The 24,109-nt window shown below is 52.6% G+C and overlaps 7 protein-coding genes across 7 annotated transcripts; 3 read left to right on the forward strand and 4 right to left on the reverse strand.

The window, feature by feature from the left end:
- Positions 1–1,557: 1,557 nt before the first annotated feature.
- On the reverse strand, positions 1,558–2,432 carry SMAC4_07825 (uncharacterized protein; the record flags this gene model as incomplete). Its single annotated transcript, XM_003346300.1, has 2 exons — positions 1,558–1,672; positions 1,738–2,432. The coding sequence occupies 2 exons, from the start codon at positions 2,430–2,432 to the stop codon at positions 1,558–1,560; spliced, it is 810 nt and encodes a 269-aa protein (XP_003346348.1).
- Positions 2,433–3,661: 1,229 nt separating this feature from the next.
- SMAC4_07824 (uncharacterized protein) lies at positions 3,662–6,471 on the forward strand. Its single transcript, XM_003346299.2, has 4 exons — positions 3,662–4,050; positions 4,194–5,163; positions 5,216–5,689; positions 5,752–6,471. Exons 1-4 carry the CDS (start codon positions 3,859–3,861, stop codon positions 5,988–5,990), a joined length of 1,875 nt encoding a protein of 624 aa, XP_003346347.1. The 5' UTR covers positions 3,662–3,858; the 3' UTR covers positions 5,991–6,471.
- A 939-nt stretch (positions 6,472–7,410) lies between these two features.
- On the reverse strand, positions 7,411–9,873 carry SMAC4_07823 (uncharacterized protein). The gene is made up of 4 exons (XM_066090698.1): positions 9,264–9,873; positions 8,580–9,107; positions 8,202–8,523; positions 7,411–8,178 (listed from the first exon to the last, which is right to left on the reverse strand). Exons 1-4 carry the CDS (start codon positions 9,393–9,395, stop codon positions 8,147–8,149), a joined length of 1,014 nt encoding a protein of 337 aa, XP_065946016.1. The 5' UTR covers positions 9,396–9,873; the 3' UTR covers positions 7,411–8,146.
- A 1,404-nt stretch (positions 9,874–11,277) lies between these two features.
- Positions 11,278–13,335, reverse strand: SMAC4_07822 (uncharacterized protein). The gene is made up of 3 exons (XM_003346297.2): positions 13,087–13,335; positions 12,562–13,020; positions 11,278–12,508 (listed from the first exon to the last, which is right to left on the reverse strand). Exons 1-3 carry the CDS (start codon positions 13,090–13,092, stop codon positions 12,086–12,088), a joined length of 888 nt encoding a protein of 295 aa, XP_003346345.1. The 5' UTR covers positions 13,093–13,335; the 3' UTR covers positions 11,278–12,085.
- A 912-nt stretch (positions 13,336–14,247) lies between these two features.
- SMAC4_07821 (uncharacterized protein) lies at positions 14,248–17,529 on the forward strand (the record flags this gene model as incomplete). Its single annotated transcript, XM_003346296.1, has 1 exon — positions 14,248–17,529. The coding sequence occupies one exon, from the start codon at positions 14,248–14,250 to the stop codon at positions 17,527–17,529; it is 3,282 nt and encodes a 1,093-aa protein (XP_003346344.1).
- A 1,478-nt stretch (positions 17,530–19,007) lies between these two features.
- SMAC4_07820 (uncharacterized protein) lies at positions 19,008–21,773 on the reverse strand. Its single transcript, XM_003346295.2, has 6 exons — positions 21,595–21,773; positions 21,510–21,531; positions 21,417–21,456; positions 21,224–21,349; positions 19,819–21,145; positions 19,008–19,755 (listed from the first exon to the last, which is right to left on the reverse strand). The coding sequence occupies exons 1-6, from the start codon at positions 21,634–21,636 to the stop codon at positions 19,495–19,497; spliced, it is 1,818 nt and encodes a 605-aa protein (XP_003346343.1). The 5' UTR covers positions 21,637–21,773; the 3' UTR covers positions 19,008–19,494.
- A 537-nt stretch (positions 21,774–22,310) lies between these two features.
- SMAC4_07819 (uncharacterized protein) lies at positions 22,311–23,614 on the forward strand (the record flags this gene model as incomplete). The annotated part of the gene is made up of 3 exons (XM_003346294.2): positions 22,311–22,922; positions 22,988–23,431; positions 23,539–23,614. Exons 1-3 carry the CDS (start codon positions 22,879–22,881, stop codon positions 23,612–23,614), a joined length of 564 nt encoding a protein of 187 aa, XP_003346342.1. The 5' UTR covers positions 22,311–22,878.
- Between the last annotated feature and the right edge of the window lie 495 nt (positions 23,615–24,109).

The following is a 24,109-nucleotide window of genomic DNA, read 5'->3' on the forward strand; positions in this document are numbered from 1 at the left end:
TCACTCATGGAATTCGAGGTTTGTAGACACCTCTCTGATGAAGAGAAACAGCAATGTTGTCTGCCCATCTTCGCCAGTCAATATCATTGACGCAGCAGCAAAGGATGGAACGGAACTGTCCGCACTTCTTCTCTTCTCTTCTCTTCAGGAGGCCGTGGACGGGAAATGCGACCATTTCGGATTTCGGAAGCGACGATGGGTGATTTGGCTAATTGGTGACTGCCCCAGCAGAACAGGGGCAGGTATTGAAGTATCGTCAAATACGAAGAAGGAAAGAACGAAGAGAGAGAGAGAAGAAGAGAAGGAGCTCCTTGAGGCTTCCAGTAGAAGGGGCAAAAGACGAGCTGGGAAGGAGCGAGTTTCGGAGTGATTCGAAAGCTCCCTTCGGCTTGGTACACATCTCTGGGTACGCTCCTTCCATTTTTGTTTCTGTTTTGTCATCCTGTATGTATTTGATTCCTTTCGTTGTTTCTGTTTCTACTCCTCTTCCCCAGAGATCTTATCAATCACTGTTTCAAGTGGTGAAGAACAACAGAGAATCGAGTAATCGAGCTTGTTTCGGCGTGACTCGTGTGATCAATGAAAAGGACGAATGTTTTCGACAGTGCCATGGTGGTCCTGACCAGACAACTAATATATCCTGCACGTGGAACGAACAACGGTGATAGTACTATCAGGAGGTTGAAAAGAGACGGAGTTGCATAACAGATCAATGTCTTCTTCTTGTTCTTTTCCTGGGATACCTGGAAAGCGTGGTTCTGTTTCTGTGAGATGGAGGAAAATGGATAAATAAGCTGACTGTCAAAAACACTGTTCATTATCTTGATGTATCCGCTCTAGCAATGGAAGGACCAATGTTTCTTTGGTTGTCAGTATGGTCTCCTTTATATTGAAATTTTGTTTGCCCACGTCAAGGATCCAATCATGATATCGATTTACCCAAGAAACAAACGGAAATGTCTTCTCCCTAGCGGAAAGATAGACTTTCAACGATCGTACGAGACCAGAGCAAGAGAGCGAGCCCGAATCCATCGTGAAAGGAATGATAACATCATATATCACATAAAGTTAGTCCTCGGGAGGGATAGTCTTCACTACGGTAGTACAACTACCTGTCATCATGGCCTCTTATCTACATGATCAACATCAGCTGGAACCAACCTCAACAGTGGCTTGCTTACTGTTCCTCGCCGGAGCCTGCGGAATTACCACTCATAGGATTTATATACCATTGCGTCTCCTGTATTGGAGCTTGTAGAAATGTAGCCGCCAGCCTGATTCAGCTGAGGCACCATGGAACCTTGCTTCCGAAAGTCTCATGGGGGTTTCACGATGGGGGACCACCCAGTGTGGTGAGCCTGGTATCCTGGTGCGTTGCCCTAGTGATGCCAGAGATGGAAACAAACAAACATTCCCCCCTTTATCTGCCCTGGTAGCACCAACGGACACTCGCAAACCAAATCTTGCAGTAGAAGAAGAGAGACTACGAGGATTGTTCCCCGGCACAATGCAAAGCATTATATTGCCCCTGGACATCATTCATCCTGTTCCCACTTCTCAAGGGCTTAGCTTGACCTTTCCAAAGTAGAACCCTCTCCCACCATTGCTCAACCAGCACTCTTCATCATCCACCAGCGAGCCTGCCAGTACAACCAGCTCAACCGCAATTCCCCTTTCAATGCGCCGTTAGCAGAACCGCCAAGAGATACCATCATCTCACAGCAGAGGAAGACTCACCTCTCCAAAGCCCACCTCCTCGTGGTGCCTTCATTGCCGCCACTCCCCCAACCATCCTCTTCCTCCCTAACCGGCGGCGTAACCCATCTCCCGTCTCTCCAGAAGTACGGCGTCGCAATACTGCCCTCCATCACCTCCCCTTGCTCACTGACAAGCAACACCTCCTTCCGATCCGTCAACGCAATCCCATGTCTCTTCCTCGCTTCATCGTAGACTTGGCGCTTGGTAGTCTTGAAGTGTGTATAGGCCGACTTCTTGGACTTCTGTGTATCCACTAGGACCTCGAACGGCACTGCCTCTCCCTTGAGGGACTGCGGTGAAATATCGGCGCTCGATTGGGGAAGCTCAGGTGGGAATAAGTTGAGCGGAGAAAAGACGGGCGGTACGGGTGAGATGGTGATGCCTAGCTCTCCTTTCTCGGAGACGGTTACACGGATGCGGTTTGGGTGAGATCGTTGCTCGTCGGAGAGGGAGGAGAGGATGAATGAGGAGAGAGTTTCGAGGCCGCTGTCACCGGAGAGGAGGGAGATGACGGCGGGCCAGTGGAAGTGAGTGGCTGCGCAAAGGATGCGGTCGCGGTGGTAGGGGAGCATGTACAATCCGGTGGTCGAGCCGTCACTGGAACCCTCGGAGAGGAGAGGGTCGTAGCGGAGGGTAGTGAAGAGGAGGAGGGGAGGTTCTGTGTTGGTCGCCATGGTAAGGTTGTTCCTGTCTTTGAAGGTTAGGTTGCAGAAATGACAAGAACTCGTATGTTAGAAGGGACGTGGAAAATTCAAGACGAATGGTGGAAGATGAGATATCTGTGAATATGTATTATCGGCTGTATATGACACATGATCCACCTTGATGGCCCGATACACTCGTCTGTCGTCGTCCCGGTGTAGACACTTGGACGAGAGGATCTTCTATGCCGTTATCACCGAATGAATGGAACCGAGTGTATAAAGACAGCTGAGGTCCATTTCAAGAAGCCGCCGTTGATGACAGGATGAAGAAAGTTGCAGCAAAATGTTCCGATGAAAGCAATCACGGTTGCATCCAAGACGGCATTCAACGGGAAGGTCGAGACGGGATGACATTGATGGCCGATGGCGGGGGCGTTCAACTTTAAAGTGGAACTCCCGAGCTGCCCTGATCCCCACTTTTATTGACGTCGGCGCAAGTTTACCCCACCGTGTGCGGTCATTCTTGGCGTTTGTCCAATTTCCCCTCGGGTGAGAGATATCTCGGCTATGGAGGTGAGGGAGGTTGATGGCCGTCTAAAGCAACATATCTCGGAGGCCTACAGGTTCTAACAAGGGACTTTATCAAGCCTCTATAATTCGATATGGATGTCGAACTCATTGGATTAAAGAAAGTTGACGGGAAAAGGGGGAGGTTCAGCTCCCGGTTATCTTCGGGTAAACTGACAGTGCTGAGCTTTAAACCGAGTTCGCTCAGGTATCAGCTGCTCTAGCAACATCGGAGATGGTAGCTTGAAGGAGCTCAGACCAACTCAGCGTTGAACTGCCCAACACTGTCTCTTTACTCGATAGTATCAGGCCTCGATTGTTTGCTTGCCGGTTGCCCAGCCGCCAGCCGCACTGCCGCCCGTGAAAAACAACTTTTTTCTCGCACAACGAAGATCTCGGAGCTCGAGCGGGAGCCCCAGCAGACAAGACAATCCATACTCATCCATGCCATCGAGCATTACCAAGCTTGTCATTTGCTCCTTAGACGTCTCCAGTGACTGTGCGCGTACCTGCCCTGTGAACTTATTGTGGACTGCCGTGTGCCAAGAAATAGAACCTGTAGTGTAGAAGAAAGTGAAGGAGCACCCCGGGCCCAACCTTGAAGTTCGGTTGCCGTGGGCTGTGGCCGTCGCCGCGCTATCCAAGTCCAACCCATGCTCGGAACCCGCATCATCCACTCAAAAAAATAGAGGAACTTCACTCGTCACTGCAGCAGTTGCCGGAATCTGTCTCTGAACTTGCCGCCGCCGTCCCTTCGTCTCCTCGATTGATTTCCCACCTTCAGCCTTGCCATTCGGTTGTCTCTCTACCGACTCCGATCTAGTATACATCCGGATTGTTTGCCTTATCTACTACTAGAGGTTTTCCTTTCGCATCACCACATATAACCATGGCTCCCACCATCCCGCCGCCCTCGGTCCCCATCCCGGTGGCCACGCCCGTCACTGTCCCGGCCGACTCCTCCATCTGGGACCGCGTCTCCAACTGGGTCTCCGAGAACAAGGCTGTTGTCTACACCATTGCTGGTGTTTCCGTCGTCATCACCACCGCCGGTGTTGTCTACTACCTCCGCAAGGGATCAGTACGTTGCCGCGCATCTTCCTCGCGTTCCGTCTCCCGCTGCTGCTGCTGCTGCTGCTGCTGCTGCTGCTGCTGCCCTGCGCCCTACCCGGCTGCACGAAGCCTCGTCGTTGTTTGTACTAACCTTTGCGCCCACTTTCACAGGAGCAGAAGGAGTCCGGCCCCAAGCTCAGCAAGAAGGAAAGGAGGAAACGGAAGCAGGCCGAGAAGGAGGAGGCCGAGAAGGCTGCTACTTCCCCCACAGAAGAGGCCGCCCCTACACAACCCAAGGCCGCCGTCGTCGAGAGCGCCGACGAGCTCCCCGAGATTGATGAGGAGTCCGTCGTCAGGCTATCCGAGGAGGAGCGCAAGGCGTACGCTGCCAAGCTGAAGGAGCTCGGAAACAAGGCCTACGGTTCCAAGGACTTCAACAAGGCCATCGAACTCTACTCCAAGGCCATCATCTGCAAGCCCGACCCCGTCTACTTCTCCAACCGCGCCGCTTGCCACAATGCCCTCGCCGAGTGGGAGCAGGTTGTCGCCGATACCACCGCCGCCCTCAAGCTCGACCCCCACTACGTCAAGGCCCTGAACCGCCGTGCCAATGCTTACGACCAGCTTAGCCGTTACAGCGACGCTCTTCTCGATTTCACCGCCAGCTGCATCATCGACGGCTTCCGCAACGAGCAGAGCGCCCAGGCCGTCGAGCGCCTCCTCAAGAAGTTCGCCGAGAACAAGGCCAAGGAGATCCTCGAGACCAAGCCCCCTAAGCTCCCCAGCTCTACCTTCGTCGGCAACTACCTCCAGAGCTTCCGCTCCAAGCCCCGCCCTGAGGGCCTCGAGGACTCTGTTGAGCTCTCCGAGGAGACCGGCCTTGGTCAGATGCAGCTCGGCTTGAAGCACTTGGAGAGCAAGACTGGTACTGGTTACGAGGAGGCTTCCGCCGCCTTCAAGAAGGCCCTCGACCTCGGTGAGCTTGGCGCTCACGAGGCTCTTGCCTACAATCTCCGTGGTACCTTTCACTGCCTCATGGGCAAGCACGAGGAGGCTCTCGCCGATCTCAGCAAGTCCATCGAGCTCGACCCTGCGATGACCCAGAGCTACATCAAGCGTGCTAGCATGAACCTTGAGCTCGGTAAGTTTTCGTCCATGAATCATTGACGGAATCTGTGCTAACCCGTATGCAGGTCACCCCGATAAGGCCGAGGAGGACTTCAACAAGGCCATTGAGCAGAACGCCGAGGACCCTGATATCTACTACCACCGCGCCCAGCTCCACTTTATTAAGGGGGAGTTCGCCGAGGCGGCTAAGGATTACCAGAAGTCCATCGACCTCGACTCCGACTTCATCTTCTCTCACATCCAGCTTGGTGTTACCCAGTACAAGATGGGCTCCATCGCCTCTTCCATGGCCACCTTCCGCCGCTGCATGAAGAACTTTGACCAGACTCCCGATGTCTACAACTACTATGGCGAGCTTCTCCTCGACCAGAACAAGTTCCAGGAGGCCATTGAGAAGTTCGACACTGCTATCGCCCTCGAGAAGGAGACCAAGCCCATGTGCATGAACGTTCTTCCCCTCATCAACAAGGCTCTTGCCCTCTTCCAGTGGAAGCAGGATTACGCCGAGGCTGAGCAGCTCTGCGAGAAGGCCCTCATCAGTAAGACAGCCCCATTCTTGAATTGCATTTTAATCTATCATGCGCTAACAAACCGCTTCCAGTCGACCCCGAGTGCGATATCGCCGTCGCCACCATGGCCCAGCTCCTCCTCCAGCAGGGCAAGGTCGTCGAGGCCCTCAAGTTCTTCGAGCGCGCCGCCGAGCTCGCCCGCACCGAAGGCGAACTCGTCAACGCTCTTTCGTATGCCGAAGCCACGAGGACACAGATCCAGGTCCAGGAGAACTACCCCGAGCTTGCCAGCAAGCTCCAGGGTATGAGCGGTGGTCCCGGCATGCGGTAAAAGCGTGTCATGATTACTGTGTAGCATGATAAAAAGGAAGAGAAATAAAGAAAGCGTTGAAAGTTTGAAACGAATGTGAAAAGCAGTACTGTACATTAAAAGGGTCGCTTTTGTTGCTGTAAGGGGACGGTCGAATGGATGAATGGTTGGCTGGTGTTTACATAGGTTGGGATAGGTTGGGATGCAATGCTTTTTATACTTTTCTCTCTTCTGTCTCTCTCGCGACAAAAACCTCGTCACTACACATCATCGTCAATTCATTATCATCCTTCTATTAGGTCATTGCATTCATGTCATGTTGCAGTTCTAGGGTCAAATTGGCATTTGATTCGGTTGAATGGAGTTGATCCCGCTTCCTCTCTCGATCTCCTTTTCGTTCGCCAATTCTTCAGGTGAATTCCATTCATATTCAGCTTGGTTAGTATACAAGCGCTTGTAAACAAGATGCAATACCGTCTTGCCACATGAGTCAGTTGAGCCAACTCATTACAGAAGGCGATTATCTCATCCCAATCAGGTAAACTACGTATCAACTCCATTTACAAAACAAAATGGTACTTGCCCGAACACCTGTGTAATCTCCCCATAATGGTCTCAATCTATATATCTCTCTTTGCTAAACTCCATTCAGAACAAGGAAGCAACATCTTGTCCAGGCCAAAACTCAAACCCTAACACAGCGTGAGAGGGAACATAGCCATTCCCCGCTAGCAATCAATTAGTTCTATATATCCATCTGTCGGTACAACAGTTACAGTTACAGTAGTATCAACGGCGACGATGACGACGATGACGACGGACAAATACAGAAAGTAAGTAACTAAGTGCTATCAACCTGTCATCCCGGTACTCGTTCACCCCGGTAGGTAGGTATCCAGAAGAACTTAACAACAACCTATTTACATCAAATACGGCAAGTAGTAATATCGAACGTGTCCTAATTCTCGTGGCTTCATGTCAGGATCAGGAGTTGCTTTGGTTCAGTTCTCAGTCTTCAATCTTCACTTCCATGCTCATCGTCGTTCAGTAAGGTAGGTAGGTAGGTAGGTAGGTAGGTAGGTAGGTAGGTAGGTAGGTAGGTAGGTAGGTAGGTAGGTAGGTAAGTAGGCATTTAAAGGAGGGAAGACATGAGTGATATCCTCATTTAGGTATGGTATGGCTGGCACCTTCATTTTGACTTTTTTTTTGAGTGGTTCTACGGCCTACGCGTGATGGCTACCTGTGAGGTTCATCATACTCTCTCACTTATCTCTAGTCATTCATTCTCACACATTTCTAGCCGAGTTCCCGTCACTACTTGCGCATTTGCGCTGAGCTTAAGCCAAAGATCCTCAACGAAACAAATGTTGTATAGTTCAAGGATAACATACAGAGTCGCTTTAGCAATGTCATTAATGGCATATACTTATATAGACTTGTCTATTTTTCGCTTCAGTCATACACAATACACTGCTCACCACACAACCCAGAACAGCCCCTATCACGGGCAAAGAGTGACCAGAAAAAAGCCATAGCAGTGCAGTAAAAGAAGAAAGTAATTACTAATGTAAAACAAGTTTTGCACCAAAAAACCATAACGGGGGGGAGTATAACATGAAGCTTCGCACCAGAAGAAAATAGAAGAAAACAAAAAGAAGAAACCCCCTCCTCATCCATCCATCACCCACCGCCCGTCCGTCTTCCGTCCAATCCATTCGTCGTTCGTGATTATTACGTTCCGGGTTTCGTTCGCGTAAAAACATGCTTTGCTAACATACCAACCCGTATACATATCATGTATATCCATCGTTCCACACCTCTTTCCTTCTTCCTTCTCTTGGGTATTTGTTGTGTGGGTTTTGAGTTGGGTATCGGTCATCGATTACCAACCCCCACCGTAGAATCTCTTCTCTCTAGCCATTGTCGCGTTCCAACTCAGTCCTTGGGGCTGAGTCTGAGGAGCCTGAGCCCCATCCTGACCAGCAACTCCGCCTGCTGCTGAAGTAGGCACTGGAGCAGCAGCCACTGGAACAACCGTAGGAAGCGGACCAGGCGCCGGAGCGAATGGGGGAATTACCGGCACCGGAGGAATAAACTGCGCCTGCGCCTGCTGTGATTGCTGCTGCTGCTGCGCCGGCGGCCTGGACCCTTTCAACCCGCCAGCCTCATCTGCGTCTTCATCTTCCGAACCACCACCGGACTTCTAATCCTTCTTTTGGTTGAAGTACACACCCAGACCGACACCGAGCGCAATGGCGATGATGATGAGCACGCACACCAGGAGGCAGTACCACTTGAGCTTGCGGCGATTGCGGGCGTGCTTGACGCCCTTGTCAACCTCCTGGATGCCCTTGTCCATGTTGTCATTGACCTGTTCCGTCTTTTGGACCACGTCGGCGATTACTTCGCCCTGCTGAACGATGAGCGTGTTGAGGTACTCGAAGAGCTGGGCGAGCTCTTGCATCGATTGCTCGACGCGGAGAAGTTCCTGGTGGCGGGCTTGGACGTTGCCGAGAACGGCCTTGGCGGCGCCAACGCGGTTGGATTGTAGGAGCTATCGACGGGAGTTAGCAAGCGTAAAGTAGGATATTCAAGCGGGGAATAACGTACAGCACTTTGGAAGATCTGATCCTGCTGCAAGTCACCGCTGCGCACGGCATCCTGCTCCTGGGGCGTCGCATCGGGATTGACAATCAACAGTTGACGGACGGCCTGCTCGCCGATTTGACCCTTGTGACGACGCTCCTCCACAAGATAGGCCTGAATGGCATCCTTGTACAAATCCCTGAGGCGCTCAGCCTGGCGCTTCTTGGTGTTGAAGGTGCTGTCGCCGGTGCGGGTGGCATCGGATACGAGGTTGTCGACTTCGCTCTTGATCTGCGACTTGAGCTGCTCGGTCACGGCCTGCAGCTGCTCGAGGCCCGGGGGTGGGCGGCCGCTGGTGTCAGAGAGGGACTGTTGGTGGAGTGTACGGATCTGGTCGAGGTTCGAGCGGAACTGTTGAATATGGCCTTCGACGTCGCGGACGCTGTTCAGGAATTCTTGCTGGGATAGAGGAGTGCCGGTGGCTGTGGCATCAGGGCCGTGAGGTTGACGTTGTTCATGGGGATATGTCTGCATCTCGTGTGACTCGGGCTGCTGCAAGGGAGTAAAGTAGGTCAGCTAATCTGAATTCCGGCATAGTCGAGGTTCCATTGCGACCTTTGACCTCGGCGCGCATCGACATCATCGGACTAAATGACTCGAGGGATGCGACGAAGAGGTCTTGTTGCAATATGGAGGGAGCTTGCTCACTTGACCGTAGCCGTTGTTGTCGTATCCTCCACCATAGTTGCCGTCGCCATAGCTGCCGCCGTAACCGCCCTCCGCCGAAGGACCCTCGTTGTAAGGGTTGGGCTGACCGTAGGGATTTTGATTATAAGACATGGTTGCTACTGTTTGGATATTTCTGAGATGAAGTCGCTTGTTCTCGATTCAATTGCACGGACGTGAATGTGCCGGATAGTTGGTTGACGGTGGTGGATAGTCGGATTGATTGATTCAATTGTTTCGTCGTGGTGTATCACGTCGGGAGGCGGTGCGATCCTTCTTTCAGTCGCACACAACAAAGACTTGGGTTGTTCTTCCAATTGCGACGGTAAGAGGGAAGAAGCCAACAAATTAACGGATTAAGGTAGGAATAAGGTACGGATGAAATTGACCGGGGGCGCCGGGTGGTATTGACTGGTTTTGTTGTTGGTAGAGAGAGGGACAAGGAAACCTCGGAAGGAGTGCAGCGACGACAATGGTGAATGGTGTGGTAAGAACCGAAAGAGCCCAGCCTCACAGAATATGATGACCGCTGACCAAAACTGAAGGAAAAAAGACGGACGAACAGGCTGCTGCTTCTTTTCTGATTTGACTGGACCAGTCACTGAGTGCAAAAGACGGAGAGGGCAGTGCGACCTGCAGCGACGGTGCGCTCTCGTTTAAATTTGGGGGTGCAGCAGCGAGGGCGACCAATGGCCAATGAATTGGAGGCAAAGGAAGCGGGCTGTGGGCTGGCGATCCTCTCACGGCGGGCAAGTTTTTGGCGGTGCGGCCATGCTGTTAACGCTGTACGGCCTAGTCGTCCCAAGACGGAATAGTTTCAGGGCAGTTTTTTTGTTAGCAAGGTACCCGACGGAGACGGGGTCGGAGATTCAAAACGCCAACGGTGCGAATGACCCGCAAAATCCTTTCTCATTGTTTTTTCTTGCTCTATTTTCTCACAGGGTTCCAGCTTCTTGATGCTTTGTGCCGGAGCGGAGAATGTTCAAGGAAGTCGACTTTTGGATTGCAATGCTCGTGGATGAGTAGGTATATTCAATATCATTGTTCAGGTCAATTAACATGCAATTTATTCAGCAATGCGATGATATCAGACACGTTCGTCAGACTGCAGAACACTCGGAACCCTGAAACGGAGTCGATGGAAGGCCTAGAATCATGTATCGAAGTTCCGATGGGAGGGAAGGGCTGAACAGGGCGGCGGCTGGGAGAGGCTGAAAGGCTTTTACATCCGAGTCAATAGATATAAGATGCAGTCATTCCATGAAGCTCTCTCGGACTGAAGCTCAGAAGTCATGCTCTGCTGCTATGAATAATAGTTATCCCTCGGTCTCTTCCCATGATGATGAATGCTGAGCCAGAGACTCTCAAAGCTATAATGGGAAAAGAGTCTCGGTCTCAACGGGTTCCTGACCCACATGTTCTTGTTGCTGCGCCCAAGCTCAGCTGCAGCAGTCTGCACGAAATGTAGCGTCAAGGCACAGCTTCAAAAGCTGACAACTGGCTGTGAGGCTGTTCGCTGTTCTTGTCAACAGTTCTGGGAAGGGAGGGCAACACAAGGTACACCTCTAACAGCCTGATGAACTCTTTGAAGACGTGTTGTCGAACGTGGTATCCGCTGTCAATAGCTCCGACTTGCCGTCACAGTTACCACGTGAACGGTAGGATGGCAAACTTGGATGGCGTAATTCTCCAATGGCAAAGACATGGGCAGATGGGAAACCATCCTGTTGCCGCCCGGTGACGATATCATCGATTGTGATCTGGCAATTGGCACTTGCGCAGGTCCAAAAGATTGGAAGAGTGGGAGGTGAGGAACCAATCGTGTGGACCCTCAAAAAGAAGCGTGCAGGCGGCCCCACGAAGCCAAGTCTCCACGCCGACGTGCCCCCTTTCTTTTTGTTTGGAATGGAGTCTCAAGGGGAAAAGGGGTCTTTTTCCTGAAAGCTTGGCAGGGCTTGTTTCGAGTTCGTGGAATGTTTGCTTTTCGGTTCTTTAACTGATCTCATTGATCTGCGGACTTTATGTTCCCAAGTCCGCCTTGCTGCTCAGCTGCTCAGCCGCTTAAACATCCTGTCTTTCTTTGCGTGCCATCACCCAGTACCTACACCAAGATTGAAGCATTTGTCGATCACATGTTTTGTGTATTCCACCCCTGAGAAATGATACCTTTACACCATCAACTCCTTTCCGTGTCCTTATGTGAACCCAATGCTCTTAAAAATTACATCCAAATCCCAACAGGTATCTCATGAGACTGCTGCTCGTCCTTTTCTAATTCCCTCTCCCAGTATGTAGTGTTGACACGTCTTTTGACAGGCATGACAGCATCCTCGTTTCACTGCGGGACCTTCCAGTCCTCACAGCCACTCGGTAAGCGGCCGACACATAAACCCCGTCGATCACTAGTCAGACGTTGGTGCTATCTTCATCGGTTCCACCAGACCGTCGAAGCTGAAACACAATAGTCGTTGTCTTGGCCAGCCACGTTTTCCCTTGGGCGTTGGAGGATGATATGAGCTTGAACTCGTCCAAGCATCCGAGGGGGGCTTCCAATGGCCTCCCAAATACCGAGCAGCAGACAGACTGACGAAAACGACTCCTTGACGCCGGGTAGCGTCTTTGTGTTCGTCTCGACTGCCCTCTTCTTCGGGGTTGTCCGCCTCAAGCACCATTCCTAGTGCTTTGCCTTCGTGTTCCAGTAGCAAATTGCCTCTGAAGCCACGCCCATTTTGCTGTGTCCTTTCGCCCGCTGACCCATACCGAGAACCACACGACTATAGCGTCTCCTTCGTCCAACTCGCCGCTTAAAAGTAGTTCTTCTTCCTGCTGGTCCTGGTGTACTGGCTAAGGTGCCACTCGGTATCCGCATCCTTGTTGTCGAGGGTGCCCATGGTGATCTTGAAGGGCTTCATCGTGAACCGGGGTCCGACCTCACTGAGCTCCACCGAGTCATACGAGGTACGGACATAGACGTGGTGTCTGACCTCAATGGTATCGTCGTTGTTGACAAATGTGATGACTCTGTTGCCGACGTTGGGTTTCTGTGTCGCCTCGCGGGGCGGGAAGAGGTGCTTGAGGATCTTGACCACACGCTCGCCAAGCTTGGTGTTGAAGCCCTCGAAGATTAACCTAGGGTAGCTTTCGCTGACTGTGCCCTTTATCGACTTGGGGATATCGGCGCGGAGAACGACGTTGTGGAGGGAGACCATGAGCGTAGGACCATGGGGCTATGGCAATGGTTAGGACATGCTTTCTGCAAGTAAAGCATAGGGCAACGTACAAAGTGGGAGATGGTCATGGCCGTAGGGACACCACGATGCTCGTGTAGCAAAACAACATCCGTCAAGTTTTGCGCCTTCGCGGCACCAACAAGGTCTTCCAAAACGAGATTACCACGGTTGAGGCGAACACTGGTAGGTAGTAGGAGGCGGATTTCCTTGCTGAACTGGCCGAGTCTGCTGGAGGGATCGCGACTTGTGGTAACCAAGATCCTGGGGTCAATGACACCTGACAACTCCGAGTATTCGTCGTCAATATCGATAGCGTCGCCGTTCACATCCCTTGAAACATCGTAGTCGAAGTCCTTCCGCAGTTCCTTGTCCTTCGCAATCTCGGGGTCGAGCGGCTTGCCAGAGGCCAAAGCAGACCTTAGCTTGGCGCGCTTCTCTGCAACTTCGGCCTCCTTGAGCAGGAGGGCTTTTCGGTAAAGGTAGTCGCGCCTTTGGCGAGCTTGCTTTCTCTATTGCAGTTGTTAGCTATGGACATAAAAGAGCTTGGAGAAGACGAGAATAACGGGCACACTTACAATCATCTTGCTATGTTGAAATCCTTATCGGACGGCGATAACTGACTTCGGAGGAGAATGCGCAGACGTCGGAAAATCGTTTGTTGTGTACTAGGCGACAGCGAAGTGCTAGGTAGTTGAGGATGAGGTCGTCGATAAGAATTAAGGCTGCGAAGACTGGCAGAAATTCAGATGTCCGGATAGTGGAGGGCGGAGTGGTTGGTGACGACAGGGGTGTTGAATGCGATGGAAGGAAAAAAAGTCAAAAAGTTACAATCAATCGGACTAAACGCGGGGTGCACGGACCTTTTCTCTTGGCGGATGGGATTCTTCGATTTGCGCCTGCCGGAGACGGGATCGCGCCCGGTCGAGACGCCACCTTCCCTTGTGGTTTGCCGGTACTTGCTGGTTTCTACAGGGCGTTTTCAGGCGCTGTGACTCCCTGGCAGGAAGTTCGTCAGCGGGTGCTGCAGCGGACGTCAGTGGGAAAGGCGATGAAGAAACGTTCTGTGCCTCTCCAACCTAAACAGAGGCTGCTGCTGCTGACCAAAGACCTCCACATTTTGTTGCCATCCATCAATCCCTCCGATCCATTCAACCTCCAACCGTGACCCGTCCGCCAACACAAAGTCGTCCGCCGGCAAAATTCCCAAAGCAAACAACGACCGTCACCAACAACGGCGGCAACCATTTGCCTCACAACCAAGAACCAACGACCCGATAGTCTCACGCTGCGTCGACAATCTCAAAATTTTGGCAGTGTCGTGGTTTTCGAAACCCCGCGCGCAACACCGCCCGCACGCCGATCCAACCCGTCCTGCGATGATGTGACCTTTTAGACGACTTCCAATCCCATAAACTACATCTTTCCAGAGTCCCGCATTGCGACAACCCGCAATACGACACCACATTTTACTTTCACCCCAAACTTCCGGGAGTGAACTCTTCAAGGTACGTCGTCTATCTGCGTGCCATATTTTCTACATAGACCGAAATACACACGGCATTATTTCCCATTGCCCGCCCAACAACTACACGTCGACGCGCGGCGTATATCAACACTGCCAGCCTCGTCCCCACCATAGCCACCACAGCCTGCCTCACTGTTCGACTTTCCCTCCCAGACTCCTACTGACCAACTGCTGGTGCTCCAGAGTTTACCTCCGTCAACCACTCGCCATCATGGCCAACATGGAGGTGTCCTTCACACATCTTGGAAACCACCTGGTTTCCGATTCTGCTGCCGCCATCAAGGCCGGTGGCTCCGACGAGCTTTCCAATATCGATCCCGATGAAAACCTTCTCCTTGGTGTCTACGGTGGACGTGGTCCCCGTGGCAACGCCAGACGCCGCCACGATGACGACGACAACGAAACCGAGGTCCTCGACGACGATGACGACGAGAGTTTGGCCAGCGTTCCGGTCGACGGCATGAAGAGCCTCAAGCTGGATGCCCCTGTGGAGGAGAAGGAACTGCCTCCCCACGCTTGCGCCTACTGTGGCATCCACTCGCCCTCCAGCGTCGTCAAGTGCCTTGCCTGCAACAAGTGGTTCTGCAGCGCCAAAGGAAGCGGCTTCTCGTCTCACATTGTCAACCATCTCGTTCGAGCTCGCCACAAGGAAGTCCAGCTGCACCCCGAGTCTTCCCTTGGCGATACCGTCCTCGAATGCTACAACTGCGGTACCAAGAATGTTTTCATCCTCGGTTTTATCCCTGCCAAGTCAGACACCGTTGTGGTCCTGCTTTGTCGCCAGCCGTGTGGTGCCAGTACGTCGACCAAGGATATGAGCTGGGATATATCTAGGTGGCAGCCCTTGATCGAGGACAGGGCGTTCCTCAGCTGGCTCGTTACCCCTCCCACAGATGCCGAGCAGCTTCGTGCCCGCCACCTTACGCCGCCTATGATTGCCAAGCTCGAGGAAATGTGGAAGGAGGCTCCCAACGCGACTGTTGCCGATCTCGAAAAGAGTGCTGGAGTTGATGATGATCCTCACCCGGTCTTGCTTAAGTACGACGACCCCTATCATTATCAGAACATTTTCGGCCCTCTCGTCAAGATGGAATCCGATTACGACAAGAAGCTGAAGGAGGCACAGTCCGAGGATGGCCTTCAAGTTCGCTGGCATCTTGGTCTCAACAGCAAGCATGTCGCCAGCTTCATCCTTCCCAAGATCGAGTCCGGTGATGTCAAGCTGGCCGTGGGTGACGAGATGCGTCTGAAGTACAAGGGAGAGCTGCGCCCGCCTTGGGAGGGTGTTGGATATGTCATCAAGATTCCCAACAACCAGTCCGATGAGGTTGAGGTGGAACTTCGGAAATCTGCCAATGACAAGTCCGTCCCGACAGAGTGCACACACAACTTCTCGGCTGACTATGTGTGGAAGGCAACCTCCTACGACCGCATGCAGCTGGCCATGAAGACATTTGCCGTCGACGAGATGAGTGTTTCTGGTTACATTTTCCACAAGCTGTTGGGCCACGAGGTTCAAGTTGCCCCAACCAAGATTACAATGCCCAAGAAGTTCCATGTTCCTGGTCTTCCCGAGCTCAATGCCAGCCAAATCGCCGCCATTAAACAGGTCTTGTCCAATCCTCTCAGTCTTATCCAGGGTCCTCCGGGAACTGGAAAGACCGTCACTTCGGCCACCATCATCTATCATCTTGCCAAGATGAGCAACAGCCAGGTTCTCGTTTGCGCTCCGTCTAACGTCGCCGTTGACCAGCTCTGCGAGAGGATCCATAGAACAGGCCTGAAGGTCGTTCGCTTGACCGCCAAGTCCCGTGAGGATGTCGAGTCCTCCGTCAGCTTTCTGGCTCTCCATGAGCAGGTTCGCATGAACACTACCAACAAGGAGCTTGATGGCCTCGTCAAGCTCAAGACCGAGACCGGCGAGCTTTCGTCTCAGGATGAAAAGAGGTTCAAGCAGCTGACGCGCCAGGCTGAGCGTGAGATTCTGCAGAACGCTGATGTAGTCTGCTGCACTTGTGTTGGTGCCGGAGATCCACGACTTTCTAAGATGAAGTTCCGCAATGTGCTCATCGACGAATCTACACAGTCTGCCGAACCCGAGTGCATGATTCCGCTCGTCCTTGGATGTAAGCAAGTTGTCTTGGTTGGTGACCACAAGCAGCTTGGCCCTGTCATCATGAACAAGAAGGCTGCCAAGGCTGGCCTCAACCAGTCGCTCTTCGAGAGGTTGGTCAAGCTCCAGTTTACCCCCATTCGCCTGAAGGTTCAGTATCGTATGCATCCTTGCCTCTCTGAGTTCCCCTCCAACATGTTCTACGATGGATCGTTGCAGAACGGCGTCACCGCCGCCGAGAGACTCCGCAAGGATGTCGATTTCCCCTGGCCGGTCCCTGAGACTCCCATGATGTTCTGGTCAAACTTGGGCAACGAGGAAATCTCGGCCTCAGGCACGTCGTACCTCAACCGGACTGAGGCCGCCAACGTCGAGAAGATTGTCACACGCTTCTTCAAGGCCGGTGTCAAGCCTGCCGACATCGGTGTCATTACACCGTACGAGGGCCAGCGTAGCTACATCGTCAACACCATGCAGAACACCGGCACGTTCAAGAAGGAATCCTACAGGGAAGTTGAAGTCGCTTCCGTCGATGCCTTCCAGGGCCGAGAGAAGGAATTCATTGTGCTGTCCTGCGTTCGCTCCAACGAGAACCAAGGCATTGGTTTCCTTTCGGATCCCCGTCGTCTTAACGTCGCCCTCACTCGTGCCAAGTATGGTCTGGTGATTATTGGTAACCCCAAGGTTCTGTGCAAACATGAGCTCTGGCACCATCTTCTCGTTCACTTCAAGGACAAGAAGTGTCTCGTCGAAGGCCCTCTCACAAACCTCCAGCCTTCCCTTCTTCAGTTTGGCAGACCTCGCCAGGCCTACCGGCCGCAACGCAGCCACACCCAACATGTTGCCAGCGGCGCGTCTAATGGCCGGTACGTTGCTCCCTTGACTGCCGGCTCCGTCAGAGATTACGAGACTGGTTCCATGATCTCGTACATCCCGGATGACGTCTCATCCATCCATAGCTCCGCTCTGGGAGGTGCCGGTTTGAGCTCTGCTTACCCCACAATGTTTTCAAACTTTCACCCTGAGGCGTGGCCTGGTCTGCCGGGTGCTGGTCCCAATGGACGCCCGGGCGCTAAGGGCCGTGGTCGTGCGACAGAGAGTATCGCAGGCGAGAGCGTCGCCAACAGCGAGTTCACCGATGCTACTTCCAGTGTTATCGGCAGCAAGGGTATCGGACAGGGCGGCGCGAGTCTCGGTGCTGGCCTTAGCGAGGCCATCGGATCTGCCCGCCCTACTTCCTACAGCCAGAGCGATCGCCTTAAGCAGTATGTCGAGAGCAATGGTCGCATGGGAGTCGGCAACGGATATCGCCGTTATGATGACGACGAGAAGAGCGTCAGCACTGCTTTTGCCAGCCAGATCGGGACAGGTTTTGATTGAGTGATGAGCTCCTAGGCGTTGTTGGTCTCCCTCTTCCTCTCGTGGAAGCAGCGCACGACACAATGCTTATAGTTCACTTGAACCCAAACGGTGGTATAGCATATGGACCTCTTATGTGTCACTTGGTGAGCACGACAGAATGTCACTCATTCTGTCGACACGCTACCGATAGCCTTCGGGCCAGCGGGCAGACAACTTACCCTTCTCCAGCTTGGAACTGTCCAACTGTAGCTGCAAGGAGTTTCGCTGCTCTCTTAAAGCCAATCCTCCTCATACCTCATAGGCTTTTCCATGGTGTGGGTTATCAGCCTATATACCTTCTGCGCAATAGTTTCGTGCAAGCTGAACCTCAAGCAGATGGGAACAAGGCATCTTCACACCTCCGTCTATGGTCGTACACAAAATCCCACGTGCATACGCAGTCAGGCAACAGACGGGTATCTATGGAGGGTTTTGTCATCCTCGGATGTGCAGGGCCGGGGAGGTCGATCCACACTTGGTATCGGCGAAAAGATTGGATTAGCTGACGGTCAAGTTTGCATGGTTGCGGAGGCGCCTGGTCCAATACGATCTACCAGGAAGAACTTACCTCTCCATCTGTTGCTTCAGGGCAGGTGGTAGAGTTGGATATCTTCCCTTGTGGGATGGCGACCAAAAGAAACGGCCCTACGAGTTCATCAACACAGTGACTCGCACCTCCATCCACGTCCACTCCTTCAAGCTTTAAGGGACCATCAGCCCGAGTTAGTTTTTCACTTCGTTTTAAACGTGCTCTACAGGCACCCCGACAGAGGCTTCTCACACTTTCTTACAAGAGAAGGCGGTCGATAAGCCCTTGTCGATCCTGTAGACACTGCGTTAGATAGTTGACCAGCCGTCCTCTGGACTTCCTAACCAAAGTCACTCCTTAAAGCCAGAGATGGGGCAGAGATAGATAGTTTTTACGCAGAAAGAGATGGGAAGGAGTTTACTCCACGGCGTCGAGTAACGGAAAAGAAAAAAAGACAAACAGAAAAGAATCAGCGTTGGAAAATGATTTGATGGAAGGGTAACACGCAAAAAGAGTACATGTGGCCGGTCATACTTGGCTGTTCACATTATACTACCTACTCCGGATATCTGGAGGCGTTTAGGTACCTACCTATTTAGATAGCGTATTTAAGCTTCTTCCCCGCTGATATGATCATCTCTTACTGCCGTGATATGAAATTCGACGAAAGTGTCATGGTATGTCATGTCAACTACACGAATAGAATAGAGAAACCTGCGCCCAATTATCAGGCCCATCCCATATTTGAGCGTACTACCAACGAAACTTCTAACATTCTCTTTACGTACAAGTTATAGAAGAACTGTGGAACGCAAATAGGATCGAATTAAACGATTGGGCATTAGACTACAAGGCCTCACAAGGTTGACAATGTCGGACGGATATGCTTGCCAGATAGTAGATAACAAGTTTCGATCTCCAATATGATCCTAATATGAAAATACTGGATGGATGACTGGAAGTCGAGATAGAAGTCGAGATGGAACATGGGTCAAGACGCTATCTACGCGTTTAAAGCGAAATTTATAGGTTTCCAATCGTGCGTGGTATTATTACAATAAGTAATCTTTGTGATAGCTTAGCTATGTATGTACTCTGTACTCGGTTGTGGTACCTGCTTAGGTCTCTCTCCCCCTCCCCCATCATGCATCCAAATGGTATCTCTGTTTGTTTTGCTGCTTCTTCGAACTTTGATCCGTCCATTCCTTTCAGACATCTCTTCGGTATTATATATTTTTCCGCCAACGGTGTTGTTGTTTGTGGCTACATATGTAGGGGCGTCGCGATGACATCAAACGGTCCCCAGGACAGCGTCGTGTTTGCTTCGCGCCTCTCCGTCCAATTTGAGTCGAACCCCTTCTCCTCCTCCTTTCCATCCCATTTGATCGCTGATATTTCCTACTCAGGGGTTCGACTCAAAGCTGAAAGTTCAACGAATTCGTCCTACTACTCGGCTGTCCTTTCAGATGCGCCGAAGACCCCTTGAACAAGCTCTGCCAGATGTAGGCCTCGCTGAGCAAGAGCTCAATGTCCTTCTCGGTCCACTCGCGCGTCGGCAAGGACTGGAGAAACATCATGATCTCTTGGAAGTCCATCTTGACGAGCTTGTCGGACCATTTGACGAGAAAGGCGGCGCAGACGTAGAGGTGGAATTCTGAGAAGCCTTGTTCTTCGGCCTGTGTTGGGTTTCGGTGTTAGTAATTTGCACAGGGGAAATGGGGATGGGGACAAGAACTAACCATGTACGTATCCCACATCCTAATCGTGTTTTTGACACTAATCTCCCTCATCAACAGACAGTTCATCCACCTGAAGCTGAACTGGATGAACTCGACGTTTTCCTCCTCCAAGTGCTTCGCCAACCCAGCGTCGATTCTCTGTGTCAAGTCCCTCAGCGCCGCCACCTGCCTCTGAATGCCCGGTTGCGCAACAATGTAATGGTCCTGTATGCCGTCCAGCAGCTTAGTCAGGCACCAGAACGTGTCGGCCTCGACGGCGTCCAACACCACCCTAGGAAGCTGGCCCGGGTCCATGCCGCTCTCTATATCTGGGTCTGTGATATATGTGCCAAGGAACACCTGCCAGAACGGTGTCACCAGATCGTTGATGCCCTGTACGTAGCCGCTTGCTGGGTGTCGGACCGCCCATACGTAGAGAATGCGCTCCAGCGAGCGTTGTGTTGCTTCGTAGCCGTAAAGCTCGATGTGTGGGTTCGTTCGGGGTACGTCGATGCTGATCTGATGCCAGATGGCTTCGTCTAGGCCGCGGTTGCCTCCGCCTCCCTTTCCGGTGGACGGTGGTGGAGCGCCACCCGCTCGTTCAAATGCTTGTCGTACACCGTCCAGGTATTCTTTTCGTTTGCGCTCGAGCGTGGCTACCCTCCTTTCACTGCTAGTGGGGAGGTAGCTCAGCAGGAGCTGCCAGGTCATGGCCCGGACTTCTTCTGGTACGCCGGACCATGCTAGGGCTCGGAGGTCGTTTAGAGGAATTGTTGACGCTTGGAGAATCTTCTTGAACTTGTTTATCCTGGTTATCCTCGAGTTGACGGCGTCAATTTCCTTTTGGGAAGCATTAGGTGGTACTGAGGGGTGGTTGATTAGGTGTAGGGCGTTTGCGGGATCGCGGAGTATGTCTCTGTATTGTGGTCGGAGGATCTTGCCTTCGGTCTTCTTGGGCATGGGGTAGGTAGAAGCTGGCCGCTCGATGGCAATGTCGGCGCTGTCTGAATATCGGCGTCCCGTGGAATCCGTAAACGAGTCTGTTGTCTTTCCTCTGCTGGTCCCTTGTTCCGTTTGCGCTGCTGCCCGGCGCGATTTCCTCTTCATGCTGGACAGACTAGGAAGCCCAAAGTCATCGTCGCCATCGTCTTCGTAGGCGTATACGTCGTCTGCGTCATCTGCTGCCCAGTCTTCGTTGGTGCTCGTTATGAAGTTCATGTAGTTCTTAAACGGGGGTGATGTTACCCCTTTCATATGGGGCGAGGCTGTACTGTTGGAGGTAGTTCGGCCGAGGGCAGAGGACGAGGGAGGAGGGGTTCGTGGTCGCGATCCGGAGCTAGACAGATTTCTGGTTCGAGAGATCGAAAGTCAGCAAATGCGTCATTCCCAAGATAGATCCCAAACAGCAACGAGACAGCCAACGCACAATGAATCGAACTTGAGCATGTCGGCATGGGAGTAGGCAGCGCCAACTACCTTGCCCGAGTCGCGAGTGGTCGTCTTCTTTAGCGGGGCATCCTTCTGGGGCGCCCTCCAAAAAGGGGAGCCAGAGCTGTTGTCGCATTGTCATGTCAGCGTTCAGGTCTTGAATCTGGGAATTGTTGGATTGAGAGACATACTCGGACCTGTCTGAAGCCATGACGGACATGGGATCAGCAACTGGTTATACAAACAACAAGCAAGCGAGGTTTGTAGTCATCAGCAGGACATACCAACTTGGACCATCTCCTGCGGCTGTAGCGACATCATGACCTGTTAGCAATGGACGGGAACCAAACACTTGTCTAAGTGACATACCTGGGGAGATGCTTTCTTGCTCGAGCTCGAAGACGAAAACATTGTGTGAGTGGGTATATAAGTAAACAGGACAGGTGGTTTCGCCTTGGTCTACAAGCGCAATCGCATCACCATTGTCGATGAAAGGGAGGGAATCTCCATGGAGCTAGACAGACAATGGCCGTTCCCCTTCAGGTGATTGCTTGATGCCGTGCTGGGGTTAAGCCGATCGGCTTGTTACCTCGCTACACAGCGGTTGCCAGGCATGAGGCCACTAACACATTCGGCGGCTTGGCTCTTGGCACCACGTCTTGCCATCTCGGTGTCTTTGCCTTCTTCCAGCAAGTGATTGACTTGGACGCCGTCCGCCTGTCACAGCTCGCCAGCTGTTCGCCGGCTCTCAGACAGCCGATGTCGTCCATGCCTGGGTTCTTGGACGTTGAGGTTACGGGCGGGGGCTCACTGGGCAAGGATGCCCCAGAGGGTGCGATAAGGTGCGCTGGACCGTTCCTTGCCCGCAGGTACGGCCTCGTTGTACAGGCTGTTTCTCACCGCCTACGCACCTAATTGGCCCTTGCAGCAGCACGCGAATGGCACCAGGTCCAAGTGCCGTAACGTCTATTTGTTAGTGCACTGCAGTCATCGTTGACGGAAGGGCCCATTCGCGGTGCCGGTGCCTGGCACTCCTGGGCTTGAATCGGGGTCCACCCGGCCGAACCTTAACACTCGGCGCCAAACTGGATGGGACTGCAGGGCAGGAGCGGCGAGGCCCTGGATTCACTTGTTGCACTCCGCCTTGGGACTGAGGCAGGCAGATGGAGTTCGAGTTCCCGTCCTTCCCCTTCAAAAGCAAACGACGTCCACTCTTCCCACTTTCCATTTTCACACTTTCCACCCAAGTCATCCTCGACAACAACAACAACCACAATCGACTCGGGCACCTTGGGACTTGTACACTCAATCCCCTTTCCAATCCGGGTCAGCTGATCTGAGAGAGGAAACGACAAGCACTCGACTCCCACCCACCTCGCGCTCTACTAGGTTGAGCTGCTCCGAGGTCCATCCGTCCGCATCTCTTCCAGTGCGACAACTCGATCACTACGATCCATTCGCGTCTCGCTGCTTCTCGGCAGCCAGATCATCTTGTGTATCCTTTCCCTTTTAGAATTTTTCGACTTGATCTTCCAGCAAATATTCGTTGTACGCCATCTCAGCGTCCGACGTAAATCCTAGATCGACTTCACCTCGTTATCACTTTTCCATCTTTCGATACCCGGAGTCCTCAGACACCCACCAACCGCCAAAATGGCCGAAGCAGAGAATTACGAGGACGACCTCTTCGACGACCTGTAAGTTATCTCCACCTGCTTGGTGACGTCAAATCTGAAAGTGATCTGACATCGGTGTGAACTAGCTACAATGACGACGACGCCCCGGCTGCCACCAAGCCAGCCGCTGCACCAGCAGCTGCCCCTGCTCCAGCCCAAGCTTCGGCTACTGAGCAGTCTTCGCAACAACAACAGCAACTGCAGCAACAACAAGAACTGCAGCAACAAGCTGCCGCCGCCCAGCAGTCGGCAGCTGACAACTACGGCAATTCCAACGATTACAACCAGCAAAATTACTACAATGGCGGCGACGGACAATACGGTAACGATGAGGAGGAAGAGGAAGACGATGATGACATCGATTTCAACCTTGGAAACGGCCCTTCAACCACTGTCGCTCGCCACGACGACGACAACAACATGAACAACCAGAACAACAACAACAACAACAACAGCCAGCCTCAGTCGCAATATCATGCTTCCCAACAGTCCCAGGCCCAACACAAGGGCCCTAATGCCAAGGAAGATGGGTAAGTGACCTCCCCTTTGATGCTATTCGTGACACATGTACATGTTCGTAACACCCCGCCCACCCCCTTCACCCCCTCCCTATATTCTCGGGTTTCGCCCAACGCAGCTGCAGCCTCAACCAAGCTCTCCCAAATCTTGAAACGATCCTCTACATGAAAACCGCTCAGGACGTGGCGTCCTAAAACCGTTCTGTTGGTCTGGCTGGGAAGGGAGGGTTTTGGGCGGCAAAGGACTTGGGTGAGCCGAGTAGAGTCTTGGCAACAGACACTCTGAGTCACTCTGGGCGATTATGGGTGAGCCATACCGTATGGATGCTTCAGGAATCGCAAGACTTCCAAGTGATCAAGAGCAGGAAAGGGTCGCAATCCGTTATGGATGCGGACATGGATCGGGAGAGAAGAGGCTGGAAGTTGTGGACTTGTCCAGGGTCACGCCAAGGATCAAGCTTCGACGTCAAAGGGTCCCGGAGTACGCTCCTGTCTGTACTACAAGAATGGCGGATGGCCTTGCGGAGGTAATCTTAATAGGGCGTGAGGGAACCGGCTTCCTTCTGCCAGGAGGGTCGATGAACCTGCAGCCAGAGCAAGATTAGCAGCGAGAAGGGCAGCACCCTGAACAGATACAGACAGTACCTAGCTTGACGGTAGCAAAAAAGCTCGAGACAGCAAAAATCGAAG

This window comes from Sordaria macrospora, chromosome 2, assembly GCF_033870435.1.
Source record: "Sordaria macrospora chromosome 2, complete sequence".
In the NCBI taxonomy this organism is placed as follows: Eukaryota; Fungi; Ascomycota; class Sordariomycetes; order Sordariales; family Sordariaceae; genus Sordaria; species Sordaria macrospora.

Coding starts and splice junctions, on each gene's coding strand:
- SMAC4_07820 (XM_003346295.2), bottom strand. CDS start 21,636: ATGTTTTCGTCTTCGAGCTCGAGCAAGAAAGCATCTCCCCAG. Junction 21,532..21,594: donor GCAAGAAAGCATCTCCCCAG/GTATGTCACTTA, acceptor ATGTCGCTACAG/CCGCAGGAGATGGTCCAAGT. Junction 21,457..21,509: donor GCAGGAGATGGTCCAAGTTG/GTATGTCCTGCT, acceptor TTGTATAACCAG/TTGCTGATCCCATGTCCGTC.
- SMAC4_07824 (XM_003346299.2), top strand. CDS start 3,859: ATGGCTCCCACCATCCCGCCGCCCTCGGTCCCCATCCCGGTGGCCACG. Junction 4,051..4,193: donor ACTACCTCCGCAAGGGATCA/GTACGTTGCCGC, acceptor CCACTTTCACAG/GAGCAGAAGGAGTCCGGCCC. Junction 5,164..5,215: donor TAGCATGAACCTTGAGCTCG/GTAAGTTTTCGT, acceptor ACCCGTATGCAG/GTCACCCCGATAAGGCCGAG.
- SMAC4_07822 (XM_003346297.2), bottom strand. Junction 12,509..12,561: donor CCATGACCATCTCCCACTTT/GTACGTTGCCCT, acceptor CCATTGCCATAG/CCCCATGGTCCTACGCTCAT.
- SMAC4_07823 (XM_066090698.1), bottom strand. CDS start 9,395: ATGTCTTATAATCAAAATCCCTACGGTCAGCCCAACCCTTACAACGAG. Junction 9,108..9,263: donor ACAACAACGGCTACGGTCAA/GTGAGCAAGCTC, acceptor ACTCCCTTGCAG/CAGCCCGAGTCACACGAGAT. Junction 8,524..8,579: donor ATCAGATCTTCCAAAGTGCT/GTACGTTATTCC, acceptor TCCCGTCGATAG/CTCCTACAATCCAACCGCGT.